Source organism: Archocentrus centrarchus, chromosome 13 (assembly GCF_007364275.1).
Source record: "Archocentrus centrarchus isolate MPI-CPG fArcCen1 chromosome 13, fArcCen1, whole genome shotgun sequence".
NCBI lineage: Eukaryota > Metazoa > Chordata > Actinopteri > Cichliformes > Cichlidae > Archocentrus > Archocentrus centrarchus.
In genome coordinates this window covers 11,125,252-11,141,008 of record NC_044358.1, presented here as the reverse complement: position 1 = coordinate 11,141,008, position 15,757 = coordinate 11,125,252, and the positions used below count along the sequence as shown (strand labels likewise).

At 42.9% G+C, this 15,757-nt stretch overlaps 2 protein-coding genes across 2 annotated transcripts; both read left to right on the top strand.

Annotated features, from left to right (window-relative positions):
• The first annotated feature begins 683 nt into the window (after positions 1-683).
• On the top strand, positions 684-1,616 carry LOC115790136 (putative gustatory receptor clone PTE03). The gene has a single exon (XM_030743810.1). The coding sequence runs from the start codon at positions 684-686 to the stop codon at positions 1,614-1,616; it is 933 nt and encodes a 310-aa protein (XP_030599670.1).
• A 9,663-nt stretch (positions 1,617-11,279) lies between these two features.
• On the top strand, positions 11,280-12,212 carry LOC115790135 (putative gustatory receptor clone PTE03). Its single transcript, XM_030743807.1, has one exon. It carries the CDS (start codon positions 11,280-11,282, stop codon positions 12,210-12,212), a length of 933 nt encoding a protein of 310 aa, XP_030599667.1.
• The last annotated feature ends 3,545 nt before the right edge of the window (positions 12,213-15,757 follow it).

Here is a 15,757-nt window from a genome sequence, read left to right as displayed (position 1 = left end):
CTCTGCAGGTTTCTGACATTTAAAGATGCTCATCTGTTTATTCTTTTATTTTTAACTATTGAAGCTTTATTTTACGTGTCCTGAGCTGAATCCCTCTTTTACCACCTGATAGTTTAATTACAGAGTAATTTTCAACTAAGTCACTCATAGGATTAAAATCAACTCTTTTTCTTTTAAATCAGTAATTACAGATGTTTGTGTGGAGATGTTAAAATTATATGTTTGTGTTAGCTCACCTGGAATGATTTTTTTTTTCATTAGCAAAGAAAACCATGACAAACTGAGGTTAGGCCCTTTTGTCCTTCATGTTCATGTTTACACTTTGTCTGCTCATCTATTTTTCCTCTGAGAGCTTCTTGAAGTGTCCAACACAGATTTTAATGAAGCTGAAGTCAGAAAACATAAAGAACCTCTTTATTGTTGCTGTTGGTCACTTTTATCCAGTACGAGCTTCTCAGAGTATCTACAACTCATTGCTGTTCATTGTGTGAACTTTTTTAGTCTTTCTGAAGTGAAACAAATACAAATTCCTGTTCTTCACTGTAAGATTTGCTGCCTTTTGTCTGTTTTACTTCCCTATAGACAGAATCTGTTGTCAGATTGTTGCTCTCTTTAGGTAATCATTGTTTTGCTGAATATAGACATGATGAAGAGTTAATGATTCTTTAGCAGCTTTTTACAGGATGGAGAATAACTCAGAGATTGTGTTTGTGCTTCAGGGTCTGAACGATTCACTGAAAAACCGTCAGATCTACTTTGCCGTCGCTCTGATGTCGTACCTTATCACCGTGTCTGTAAATCTGACCCTCATCATCACCATCAGCCTGGATAAAACGCTCCATGAGCCGATCTACATCTTCCTGTGCAGCCTTTGTTTTAATGGCATCTGCGGGGCTTCGAGTTTCTACCCAAAGCTGCTTCATGACCTTCTGACCAACTCTCATGTCATCACGTACAGTGCCTGTTTGGGCCAGATGTTTGTCATTTATACTTATCTTTTCTCGGAGTTCACCGGTCTCACCGTCATGGCGTATGACCGTTACATCGCCATCTGCAAGCCACTGCAGTACAGGATTCTAATGACAGCACAGAAGGTGGCACAGCTTCTGCTGCTCACCTGGTGCTTCTCACTTCTGGAGACGGCTGTGGGCACTATCCTGACCACAAGGCTGCCACTCTGTGGCCGCCACATCCCCAGGATTTTCTGCACTAACTGGGAGGTGGTGAAGCTCTCGTGCTCTGACTCGACCCTCAACAATGTCTACAGTTTCATACTTGTGTTTTCACACCTGTCACAGACTGGACTCATCATGGTTTCCTATGCACACCTAGTGCGAGCTGCCATCCGATCTTGTGCAGACCGCAGGAAGTTTGTTCAGACATGTCTGCCGCACCTCATCACACTGCTAGTCTTTGTTTCATCGCTGATGTTTGACATCATGTACTCTCGTTACGGTGGTGGTGGCACAGTGGAGGTGCTTCGAAATGCACTGGCTGCAGAGTTCCTGGTGGTCCCACCACTCATCAATCCCATCATCTATGGCATGAACCTGCAGCTGATCAGGTCCAGGATGCTCCACAGGATAGAGAAATTAATAAAAAATAAACCATGTTAGAAACAATATTCCACATATCTGCACATGAATATATAGAATTTGTTGCTGCTCCACAGGAAAGAGACATTCAAAACAAAATCATGTTAATGAACTCAAATATAAGATATATGTAGGAGGATGAAATTATTCTTCAGTCTTCTCTTTAAATCACTTGTAATATGGTTAGAGTGCAGTTAAAAGAAATACTATCCTTTTTTTCTAAAATGGTTTTTCTTCTCAGGCCTTTCAATGAAATATTGAGTTTGAGTATTTTAGTGTCCTTTGATCAATTCTTTTCTTATAGAACACATTTTATTTACCTTACACTTTTGTCCAATAAAATGCTTTAATTGAAGATGGAAACAAAAATATTAAACACAAACTTTAAATATATTCAATTCAATTTTCAATTCACTTTTATTTACTTAGCACCAAATCACAACGAACTGTCACCTCAAGGTGCTTTATCCTATTATTTTTATCCTCTACTATTAAATTGGGGAGGATCACCATCGTCGGGGACTTCATGTTGATAATTCATCTGACAGTACTGTTAAAGAATTCCTGAGCATTCTGGACTCACTGAAATTCACTCAATGCGTATTTGGGCCTGCTCATACTGCAGGGCATACTTTAGGCCTGGTCCTAAGCTACGGCATTACCTTAGACAATTTGAGTATAGGTGAAGTTGGTTTCAGTGACCATGCCTCTGCCTCTTTTAATGCTTCTTCTACTTCAGAGTCTTTTATTGGAGTTTGTGCTAAATGCTGGCGCTTTATTGACGACTCTGTTATTGCAAAGTTTTCTTCCCTTGCTGGGAGGACAGTTCATTCAAATGTGTATGATCCTGTTCCCGCTGCCAAGGTCTCCATCAGGAACATAAAATCCAGGCATTCTGCTTTGAACAAGTCACCAAGGATATAAACTTTATTCAATTCAATTCAATTCAATTTTATTTACATAGCACCAAATCACAACAGTTGCCTCAAGGCGCTTTGTATTGTGGGTAAAGACCCTACAATAATACAGAGAAAACCCAACAGTCACAATGACCCCCTATGAGCAGCACTTGGCAAGAGTGGGAAGGAAAAACTCCCTTTTAACAGGAAGAAACCTCCAGCAGAACCAGGTTCAGGGAGGGGGGGGGGGGGGGGGGGGGGGGGGGGGGGGGGGGTCATCTGCTGAGACCAGCTGGGGCTGAGGGGAGAGAGACAGGACAAAAGACATGCTGTGGAAGAGAGCCAGAGATTAATAACAATTAATGATTAAATGCAGGGTGGAGTATAAACAAAGTAAATAAGGTCAATGAAAAGAAACAGTGCATTATGGGAACCTCCCAGCAGCCTAGGCCTAAGGGATTGTTCAGGATCACCTGATCCAGCCCTAACTATAAGCTTGATCAAAAAGGAAAGTTTTAAGCCTAATCTTAAAAATAGAGAGGGTGTCTGTCTCCTGAATCCAAGCTGGGAGCTGGTTCCACAGAAGAGGCGCCTGAAAGCTGAAGGCTCTGCCTCCCATTCTTCTCTTAAGTATCCTAGGAACCACAAGTAAGCCAGCAGTCTGAGAGGGAAGTGCTCTATTGGGGTGATATGGTACTATGAGGTCTTTGACATAAGATGGGGCCTGATTATTCAAGACCTTGTATGTGAGGAGAAGAATTTTAAATTCTATTCTAGATTTAACAGGGAGCCAATGAAGAGAAGCCAATATGGGAGAAATCTGCTCTCTCTTTCTAGTCCCTGTCAGTACTCTAGCTGCAGCATTTTGGATCAGCTGAAGGCTTTTCAGGGAGCTTTTAGGACAGCCTGATAATAACGAATCACAATAGTCCACCCTAGAAGTAATAAATGCATGAATTAGCTTTTCAGCATCACTCTGAGAAAGGACGTTTCTAATTTTAGAAATATTGCACAAATGCAAAAAAGCGGTCGTACGTATTCGTTTAATATGTGCATTGAAGGACATATCCTGGTCAAAAATGACTCCAAGATTTCTCACAGTGTTACTGGAGGCCAAAGTAATGCCATCCAGAGTAAGTATCTGGTTAGACACCATGTTTCTAAGATTTGTGGGGCCGAGTACAAGAAGTTCAGTTTTATCTGAATTTAGAAGCAGGAAATTAGAGGTCATCCAGGCCTTAATGTCTTTAAGACATTCCTGCAGTTTAACTAATTGATGTGCGTCATCTGGCTTCATTGATAGGTAAAGCTGAATATCATCTGCATAACAATGAAAATGTATGCAATGCTTTCTAATAATACTGCCTAAGGGAAGCGTGTATAATGTAAATAGAATTGGTCCTAGCACAGAACCCTGTGGAACTCCATAATTAACCTTAGTGTGTGAAGAAGACTCTCCATTTACATGAACAAATCAGAGTCTATTAGACAAATATGAGTGAGCGTTCAGCAGAACGATCCATGTCGCTGGCAGGTGACGGCTTGCAGGATCTGCTCACGCAGTGTGAGGTGCTTGGCTAGTTGAGTTGGGAAGGTCCGGTCAGAGTGCCACAAGGGCAGTGGTGCACGGGACAGCGATGACGCACAGGCCGGGACCAGCGGCGACGTTGACGTACGAGTCAGCGCTCAATGTGGTGTCTACGTGTATATATGTCTATGCTTCCTCCTGACATGCCCTCCTCCTGCCAGAGGAAGCAGGAAGTGCAGTGGTGACAGGCTCCTCGTCAACATCCCACATTAAAGCCAAAGTTGTCGCGGGCGAAGAGCAGGCTGGTGACAATGATGTGGGCAGTGTGATCTGCTGCGACGCCCAGGAGGAACATCCACCCACTCTAATCTCTGACACAACAGGCAGGCCACTTTTCCACCGATGGGGTTCCGGTGCCGGTATTTGAACCGTTCAGTGTTTTTTCCACTGCGAACGCACTCGGTGCTCAGATGAAAAATGGGTTGAACTCGGGCCCCACAAGCTAGCTGGTCTCGAACCAAGAATGTGTGATGAAAGCGGCGGAAGGGCGTGACTCTGCCATCTCAACATCAAGTTTTCTACCATATTACATGTGTATTACATGAGAAAGGTGAAGCGATTTTCACGGCTGTGAATAAGGTTGGGCTCTAAGGCTGAACTTGCTGCTTTGTATCAGTTCATATCACAGATAAAAGGACACAAAGTGCGTACTTGTCGTCTTGCTCTAATCGCTGTCTGTGTTTCCCTCTGTGCTGCACACAGATGCTGCAGTAGTTTGGTTTGGACAGTAAAACGTATTTGCAGCACAGAAACGGGAGCGTGTTTTCCCACGTTTGTGCGCTTCGGCTTCTGTGTCCAGACGAGGACCCGCCCACACTCATACATAAAGGAGCAGTTCACAGAAACGCGGTGGGAACGCGGGCCCGTTCTTAAGTGTTTCGCCAGTTCATTGAAAGCAGCACCAGCACTGGCACGAGCCCCGGCACCTCGGTGGTGGAAAAGTAGCAGCAGAGAAGCGGCAGCTGTCAGAGGCAGTTGCTGCGGGGAGGCTCAGACTCGAGGCTGAGGTGGAAGGGGTCGCTGGGGCCTGTTCCAGCCAGGGTTATAATAGTTAACGAAAACGAATTAAATAATGAAAATTGAAATTGAGAAAACATTTTTGTTAGCTAAAATAAATAAAGATGATAATTAAAAGGAAAAAATGATAACTAACTGAAACTATATTGTGATTTTACAAAACTAACTAAAACTAACTGAAGTTAAACATGAAATGACCTTTGTTTTCCTGTTTGTAATTTTATTTAAAAACCTTGTGAATGATATGAAATAATTTTTTCCGCTCTAGGAGTTTTAGCTGGGAGCACCATCGGGCAACTGCGTGTATGTGCTCACCTCGCTGGTCCACAAGGTTATGGCAGTGGTCTGATGAAAAAATGTACGGAGCACTTTTCAAGCGGAAAACTGAATAACCTGTTCAGCTCTTGTGAGCAGTTGGTTAGCAGATCTGAGCGAGCGGGAAGGGGAGTGTAGGTGCAGCAACTCCGTGAGGTAGGGTGGTTCAAGGCCATTTAAGGACTTAAAAACAAATAATAGAATTTTAAAATGAACTCTAAAATAAACAGGAAGCCAGTGCAGTGAAGATAAAACCGGAGTGATGTGTTCCTTCTTACGTGTTCCAGTCGATAGCCATGCAGCAGCATTTTGTACCAGCTGAAGATGAATCAATGAGGGCTGGTACAGTAATCCAGCCTGGTTGTAACAAAGGTGTGGATAACTGTATTAAAGTGATCTCTCGCCAAGATATTTTTTATCTTGGCGAGCTGTCTCATGTGAAAGAAACTAGATTTCATTAATCAGAAATCTTGCTCGCTAACCATGTGTCGAGGCCCTTACGCATAAAAGGCAGCCGTATGGAAACTTGATGGCGCCGGGCTGACCTTAAACAGAAGGATAGAGAGGACTTTTGTGATAGTATAGGATGAACCCAAGGTTGTATTTTTCTTTTGTAGAAGAGACTTAACAGCCAGATTTCTGTCAGTTCCAGTAAAATCTTCTGACTCCTCATCTTTATTGCCTTGTCTGACATGGACTGCTTTGAAAATGTCTAAATCCCTCTAATTTCATAACCAATCACATTTCTTGGAGACGAGTGACGTGAGAGCGCAGTTCGCAATGTGTTTGGTTTCACCGCAGTGCCGATACGGCCCATTTGTCACTGTCGTTTGTCCCTCCCCTTGTGTCGAGGCCATAAATCGAGTGCGTGAAGTGTCATATAATATAGGAAAGTCAAACACAGCTGAAATGATGCTTTTCTTCATGCTGAAAGTGGTTGCAGACTGCAGCGTGTAGCATACGCTCCGCTCACTGGTCAGTTATCCAGCAACAAAAGTAGAACATTTTTCAACTTTGTTGAGTCGCGTCGTTTCGTCGTGTGTGCACGTGTTCGTGTACGAGCTCGAAATTTCACATGCACGAATGTCGCCGATCGCTTTGCTGGAGGAGGGCAAGCGATTGTCGCCTCATCGCACAAGCTCCATAGGAAATGAACGGAGAGCGAGTGACGTCACTCCCCGTGTGTCGAGCCCCTTACTCCAGGCTGCCTGGAACGAAGAGAGAGGAGGAACGAGGCTGCAGGAGCTGGAACAGACCCTCTGGACCAGCAACAGGTACCAACCAGGTGTAACGAGTTTCCCATGAGCAGCAGAGAGGAAAGCAGCCAGAAGCCACTCCATGTGTAGGATGAGATATAGTTCCTCCAGTTGGCCCAGCAAGATGTGTTAAGGATGCCTTTAGCCGTACCAGTCTACCGGTGCTTCTCCCACGGGAACGGTGGTGCCTCCTCCGGGCAAGCAGAGCCCGTGCTCAGCAAAGGTAATCCAGAATCTCTGATAGGAACAGCGATAAGATTTTATGGTCACCATGAAAAGACTTCACTTCTGCTAGAAGTCAGAAATCCAGGAGCGTCTGACGATCATAGACCAGTAAGGCATCGACGTAGATATTTTGGCTAATAAGCGTCGATAGCAGCACCAGTGCAAGCAGGGTAGGTAGCAACAGGCAGCAAACCAAGCCTACCGCCGCCATCTTGACAAAAAAAAAACTGCCAAAAAACTGAGCACAAAGAGTGAGGACCAAAAAAAGCCCCAGCCGGCACCGCATATAAAACACCAACACGTGACCACAAGGTAATTAACACACACAATCCAGCTACACAAGCAGAAATGCGGACATGTCATTCGCCACTTTCGTAGGTTGTGTACATCGGCCAGGCAAAGACCCTGTAAATCTAATTAGCGAGCATCTAACAAAGCTAGCTCTCTGAGCAGCTACGAACAGCATCATGTGGTGGATAAGATCAGGATGCAGCTGGATTTGAGCTTTGTTTCCTTCAAAGAGTTCAGTTTGTTATTGTCAAACATTTGCTGCTTTCTGATGTTATACACCACATGTAGGTGTCATTAATCTGCTGCACTGACACTGGTTCTGTTAACTGTAATTTCCCCATTGTGGGACTAATAAAGGTATTCGTTTATTGGGAGTTTATTAGGTTTTGGTATTTATGCTTTTCTTTGTGCGTCTCCCTGTTGATGTTCATGTGTGTCCTTAATATTACACACATTAACACATAATGCTGCTATCTTGTCAACAGTTGGTTGTTGAATACAAGTTTGCAACAGTATGTATTGTCAAGATTTTAATTACACAACAGTCACTCTTGCACTTTGAATCTTGAACCTGACAAAGTATGAAAAAAAATGAGCAAAACCAATCTGAAAAGTAACTAAAAATAACTGAATTAGAGGGGAAAAAAAAGTAAAAATGAACTAAAACTAAACTATAATGTAAAATCCTAAAATATTATAACCCTGGTTCAGCAGGCGGGCCCACCCAGGGCCAGGCAAGTGCCGCTGAACTGTGACTGACACCCAGGGGCAAGCCACGGCTCCCATCCCAACATCTCCAGCTCGTAGAAATCGCAGTCCATGGGGTCCATTTATGGTTGCATTGTACTGTTACAGTTAGGCTGTGTGGCAGGCAGGGCTGGATCCCAATGCATGATGCAAGGACATTATGGAACTCAAACAGCTTTATTGCTGAAACTCCTTTGACAATGGCCAAAATAGAAAATCCTCAAACCAAGATCAGACATTAAACCATAATGTGACACACTCGAAAACTAAAAGGGAAGGCGTACACACAGCAGGCAGGGCCCACAGCCAACAACACAACAAAGAACAGAGGAAAACCGAGGGCTTAAATACACACAAAGAAATTAGCGAGAATGGTGACAGCGGGGAACAACAGGTGAACCAAATGAAACTAATAACACAAGGGAAGCAAAACCAAACACAAAGCACAGGAAATACAGGACTGAAGTGACAAAACAAGACACAAACTCAGACTTGACACAACATGAGGAATAGACGCACAAGAGACAAAGACAAAGAGACAGACACTGGAACGCAGAGATGCAGGAAGACAAGAACAGGATACAATAACTATGACTAAAAGCAGAATTCAAAACTATAACAAACTGAGAATCTAAACTATAATAAAAACTAAGAAACACAACTGGAGATATAACAAAAAAACAGAACTTCACCAAAAGAAGTCAACACTGGGCCACTGGCCCAGGATCATGACATATCGTCACACAAGCTGGAGTTGGACAAACAAACACATTTCTCCAACTGGCTTGCCAGGTTCTACAGGTGAAACCAATCCAGGGGGAAAAACTTGACCACTGAGTTAAAGTAGCTGCTTTCGTGAAGTTTGAAGATGTGTAAGTGCTTGTTTCTCCTGCTTACGCTACATGTGCTACACAGCCATCAGCAGTGGCGAATGATGGCCTCTTCCTCAGATCACACGGGTTACACTATATTTCTTTATCACAGTCAGCTGGTAAGAGTTAGCAGGGCCCAAACCTGGAGCCAAGACTGGGGAGGTGGTTTGAGGAGGAGCATCTGATGGCCAAGCCTTAGCCCAATCAGGTGGTAGGGGAGGAACAGATTCTGTTCAAAATTTTTACGGACAGACTTTCTAGGTGTAGCCAAGTGGCAGAAGGTTTCCATTTTGTTAGGTTCAGGAGCTCATATGTGCTTTTTATGGATGATGCAGTTCTGTTGGCTTCACCAGGTGGTGGCCAGCAGCTCGCACTGGAGCTCATAACTCAGGTCTTCTACCGGAGGCTTGGGAGCTTGAGGGTCCTGTGCAGTATCTTAGCTGTTACTAGGACTGTGCTGTTCTGGACAGAGATGTCAGGTGATCTTTTCCTGGAATCAGTTGGAGCCACTCTCCCAGTGTGGGGGATCACTGCCCCGAGAATTCCGATTCCCAGAGGGATCACTGTTACCTCTACCTTCCACGTCCTCTCTAGCTCTTCTCTCAGGCTTTGGGCTTCTTGTGTGCCGTCTTCTTGATGTTGCCATCACTTGGTATTGCAACATCTATCACTACAGCTTTCTTCCTCTGCTTGTCCACCACTCTGGATGGTTAGCCATCGCTAGTTTGTCCACCTGTATCTGGAAGTCCCACAGCATCCTATCTTGGTCATTCTCAACCACCAGTGGGGGTGTATCCCATTATGACTCCTGGACTTCCAGGCCATACTCAGCACAGATGTTCCTGTATACTATGCCAGGCACTTGGTTGTGGCATTCCATGTATGCCCTGCCTATTAGCATCTTGCACCCTGCTGTTATATGCTGGATAGTCTCAGGGGCATCTCTGCACAACCTGCACCTGAAGTCGTATCTGGTGTGGTAGACCCCAGCCTCTATCAATCTTATGCTTAGAGCTTGTACCTGTGCAGCCACGATTAGTGCCTCTGTGCTTTCTTCCAGCCCAGCTTTGTTCAGAATTACACATTGTAAGTATTATTCATGTAGCAAGTACTTTCAGGACATATTCTTACTTCCTGATATCTGTAGGAATAAATTCTAAAATACAGAATTGTTACAATAAATGCTTCAGGGCCCTGATTGCACAGTTGGTCTTCCAGCATTTGACAATACTGTTTTTCTATTGTCTGACATGTTTGTGAGGGGGCGTGGCCTCAGCCTGCTCTGTGATGTCAGCAGACATCTCTCTCCACCTGTCCATCTGTTCCTCAGGTGTATAAGAGCTGCTGCCTGTGTGGATCAGAAACACCTTCACACTTCCCTCTGAAGCTGATGCTTCCTGTCATGTGCTGTTGTCTCTTACAGGATGACTGCTGCTTTCATTTGACTCTGTGTATGTTCATTTGTCTTGTTGATGTTACTTGTGACGCTTGTCTCAAAGTACACTTGAGGTTCGTGTTGATGAGGAATCACTGTGCTGATGAACTGAAGTAGTTTTTCTCACTTTTGAAACTGATTTGATTTTGGTGCTCTGACTGATTGATGTTTGATGATGAAACAGATTCTGACAGCAGTGATGATGGATCTGGTTCTGCTTTAACTTCAGTCAGAACAGTCTGACAGTCTCAGAGGGTTTCTGCTGTTTTTCTAATGAGTCGCTTGTGTACAGCTTTAATGCGCGGATGTAAAGTGTTTCTCACTCTGCAGGTTTCTGACATTTAAAGATGCTCATCTGTTTATTCTTTTATTTTTAACTATTGAAGCTTTATTTTACGTGTCCTGAGCTGAATCCCTCTTTTACCACCTGATATTTTAATTACAGAGTAATTTTCAACTAAGTCAATCATAGGATTAAAATCAACTCTTTTTCTTTTAAATCAGTAATTATAGATGTTTGTGTGGAGATGTTAAAATTATATGTTTGTGTTAGCTCACCTGGAATGATTTTTTTTTTCATTAGCAAAGAAAACCATGACAAACTGAGGTTAGGCCCTTTTGTCCTTCATGTTTCTGTGTGTCTGATGGTAAGGTGGCACTTGAGTTCATGTTTACACTTTGTCTGCACATCTATTTTTCCTCTGAGAGCTTCTTGAAGTGTCCAACACAGATTTTAATGAAGCTGAAGTCAGAAAACGTAAAGAACCTCTTTATTGTTGCTGTTGGTCACTTTTGTGCAGTACGAGCTTCTCAGAGTATCTACAACTCATTGCTGTTCATTGTGTGAACTTTTTTAGTCTTTCTGAAGTGAAACAAATACAAATTCCTGTTCTTCACTGTAAGATTTGCTGCCTTTTGTCTGTTTTACTTCCCTATAGACAGAATCTGTTGTCAGATTGTTGCTCTCTTTAGGTAATCATTGTTTTGCTGAATATAGACATGATGAAGAGTTAATGATTCTTTAGCAGCTTTTTACAGGATGGAGAATAACTCAGAGATTGTGTTTGTGCTTCAGGGTCTGAACGATTCACTGACAAACCGTCAGATCTACTTTGCCGTCGCTCTGATGTCGTACCTTATCACCGTGTCTGTAAATCTGACCCTCATCATCACCATCAGCCTGGATAAAATGCTCCATGAGCCGATCTACATCTTCCTGTGCAGCCTTTGTTTTAATGGCATCTGCGGGGCATCGAGTTTCTACCCAAAGCTGCTTCATGACCTTCTGACCAACTCTCATGTCATCACGTACAGTGCCTGTTTGGGCCAGATGTTTGTCATTTATACTTACATTTTCTCGGAGGTCACCGGTCTCACCGTCATGGCGTATGATCGCTACATCGCCATCTGCAAGCCACTGCAATACAGGATGCTGATGACAGCACAGAAGGTGGCACAGCTTCTGCTGCTCACCTGGTGCTTCTCACTTCTTGAGACGGCTGTGGGCATTCTCCTGACCTCAAGCATGCCACTTTGTGGCCGCCACATCCCCAAGATCTTCTGCACTCACTGGGAGGTGGTGAAGCTCTCGTGCTCTGACTCGACCCTCAACAATGTGTACGGTTTGATCTTCATATTTTCACTCATCTTGGAGACTGGACTCATCATGGTTTCCTATGCCCAACTGGTCCGAGCTGCTATCCGGTCTTGTGCAGACCGCAGGAAGATTGTGCAGACATGTCTGCCGCACCTCATCACACTGCTAATCTTTGCAATGTCACTGATTTTCATCAGCATGTCCTCTCGTTACAGTGGTGGTGGCACGATGGGGGTGCTGCAAAATGCAGTGGCTGCAGAGTTCCTGGTGGTCCCACCCCTCATCAATCCCATCATCTACGGCATGAACCTGCAGCTGATCAGGTCCAGGATGCTCCACAGGATAGAGAAATTAATAAAAAATAAACCATGTTAGAAACAATATTCCACATATCTGCACATGAATATATAGAATTTGTTGCTGCTCCACAGGAAAGAGACATTCAAAACAAAATCATGTTAATGAACTCAAATATAAGATATATGTAGGAGGATGAAATTATTCTTCAGTCTTCTCTTTAAATCACTTGTAATATGGTTAGAGTGCAGTTAAAAGAAATACTATCCTTTTTTTCTAAAATGGTTTTTCTTCTCAGGCCTTTGAATATTTGAATATTTTAGTGTCCTTTGATCAATGAGTGAAATAATTTTTATAATTATTTTCTTATAGAACACATTTCATTCACCTTACACTTTTGTCCACAGGATTTTGTCACAGGATAGCAAAATTGAGGACAAACTAAACCATGTTCGAAACAATATTCCAAATATCTGCACATATAGAATCTGTCGCTTGGACACAGGATGTTTAGCACCAAAAACACTCAAGTTTCAGTTTGCAGTTTGAGTTCTACATACCATAATTATAACAATTTAAATAGAACTATAGCATCAAGCAGCATATCACAGCATTAATCTTCACAATAAGGTGAAGGTGTTGAAATAACATTGCACAGGAGACAGAAATAAAACCACATAGTAGAAGAACAACAAAACCACATGCTGGATGAGTTATTGGAAAAGAATGTGTGCTTTGGTCTGATGTTTTGTGCCTACAGGACCCAGATGAGGACGTTAACTGGTGGCAGCGAAAGGCAGAAGAAGGAACTGATAAGCATGCTACACGTCTCCCACCGTACAAGGCAACATCTTGCATGTTTCAATAACTGTGTAACAGGGTTGTTGAACCCTGTGTATAAAAAGTGGACTGAGACAGAAAGCGGTGTCAGACTTGTGTGAAGCTGCACCGACTGACTGTATTAGGCAGCTTTGACAATTCTGAATGAGAGTACTCTGTAACACTTCGTGTGACGTGTGTGGATATTAAACATTTCCTTGATTGTGATCCAGCATCTGACTGGTGAATTTTTCCCAATTAACAAACATGCAGGGGCTCAGGGTGATTCAGGAAGTATGTTTTGTCCCTTCAATACTTAGTGTCCTTTGATCAATGGGTCAAAGAATTTTTAATTGACTTAAATTATATTCGATTAAATTTTCAATTCAGTTTTATTTTTATAGCATCCAAGTCACAACAAACAGTCACCTCAAGGTGCTTTATATTGCAAGGCCCCAGCAGAGATTAATAATAAATAATGATCAAATGCAGAGTGGTGTATAAACAGAGTAAACAGAGGTGAGTGATTTTTTTGAACCTAACTATCCCAATGTATCTCTTTCTGTCTCTCTGCTAAAGGTAGCGCCGTTGTGAAACGGTTGCATGACCTCAGACATCTGTCCCCCCCTGTCTGTGTTATGTTTTTGTTTTGGATGGATGTTCTGTTAACTGCAATTTCCCCATTTGTGGGACTAATAAAGGCATTCTTGATTCTTGATTCTTGATGAACAATCACTGTGTATCATCGGAATCCCCCAGCTGTCATGGTCCCTTCCTGGCTCTCCCTCTCGAGGGGTGGAGCTAGATCCTCATCATCTGACTCACCTGGGAGTAAAGAGACACACCTGTTCTGGCTCATCTGGTCTCTTACTTAAGCTGGCTGGTGGTGGTTAGTCTTCACTGGATCATTGCCATAAACAGTATCTGGAGAAAGGAGTCAAGAATGTTTCAGATGGGATATGTTGATGTGAGCTTTAGACCAGAGGAACATCACGGGAGAGAGTCAGAGTGGGGTTTCTTGTGAACTAAACTGGACCCCAAGAGAAAAGAAGGCTTTCCTGTTTTCCCCCTCGTCCCCTGCACATTGTAAATAAACACTGTCAAATTCTAACCTTGGAGTTCTGCTTGTTAGAGTCCACTAGCTCCCAGCCATAACAGAACGATCCAGCCAAAGAATGGACTCAGCAGACCCAGACCCAGTTCGTCAGGCACTGGCCATCCTGGAAGAGAGATTGGAAAAACACAACCATATGCTATGGCTTATCACTAACCAAATGGGCACAACAACGCAGAAATTCACAGAAATAAAAGGTATGCTTGAGGCTACAGTCTCTGCAGGAACAACCAGCTCTGTCTCTCTGCCACCTCAGCTCCCGCCAGACCCGGTTGGCCCGTGTTTGCCTGTTGAGGCCTCTGAGCAGATGCTCCCCACACCTGATTTCTCAGACTTTTCATCTGATTTAGTGCTCGGTTCAGATAAAAAAATTATAGTGGGTGATTTTAACATCCATGTAGATGCTGAGAATGACAGCCTCAACACTGCATTTAATCTATTATTAGATTCAACTGGCTTCTCTCAAAATGTAAAGGAGCCCACCCACCACTTTAATCATACTCTGGATCTTGTCCTGACATATGGCATAGAAACTGAAGACTTAACAGTATTCCCTGAAAGCCCCCTCCTGTCTGATCATTTCTAAGTAACATTTACATTTACTTTAATGGATTACACAGCAGTGGGGAATAAGTTTTATTACAGTAGAAGTCTTTGTGAAAGTGCTGTAACTAAGTTTAAGGATCTAATTCCTTCATTGCCATGCTCTTCAGTGCCAACACAGTGCAGAGCAGCTACCTAAACTCTGCTCCCAGTGAGGTCGATTATCTCGTCAATAGTTTTACATCCTCACTGCGTACGACTTTGGATACTGTGGCTCCTCTGAAAAGGAAAGCTTCAAATCAGAAGTGCTTGACTCCGTGGTATAATTCACAAACGCACAGCTTAAAGCAGATAACCCGAAAGCTGGAGAGGGAATGGCGTCTCACTAAATTAGAAGATGCTCATTGAAGTTAACTTCAATAGTTACTTCCTCCAAACCAGCAACATGTTTATTAGATCCCATTCCTACTAGACTGTTCAAAGAAGTCTTTCCAATTATTGATGCTTCTATCTTTAAAATGATCAATCTCTCTTTATTAGTTGGCTGTGTACCACAGACCTTCAAGGTGGCTGTAATTAAACCTCTACTTAAAAAGCCATCACTGACCCAGCTGTCTTAGCTAATTATAGGCCAATCTCCAACCTTCCTTTTCTCTCAAAGACTCTTGAAAGAGTAGTTGTAAAACAGCTAACTGATCATCTGCAGAGGAACGGTTTATTTGAAGAGTTTCAGTCAGGTTTCAGAATTCATCACAGTACAGAAACAGCATTAGTGAAGGTTACAAATGATCTTCTTATAGCGTCTGACAGTGGACTCATCTCTGTTCTTGTCCTGTTGGACCTCAGTGCAGCTTTTGATACTGCTGATCATAACATTTATTACAGAGATTAGAGCTTACTATAGGTATTAAAGGTACTGCACTGCAGTGGTTTGAATCATATTTGTCTAATAGACTCCAATTTGTTTATGTAAATGGGGAGTCTTCTTCACACACTAAAGTTAATTATGGAGTTCCACAGGGTTCTGTGCTAGGACCAATTCTATTTACATTATACATGCTTCCCTTAGGCAGTATTATTAGAAAGCATTGCATACATTTTCATTGTTATGCAGATGATACTCAGCTTTACCTATCAATGAAGCCAG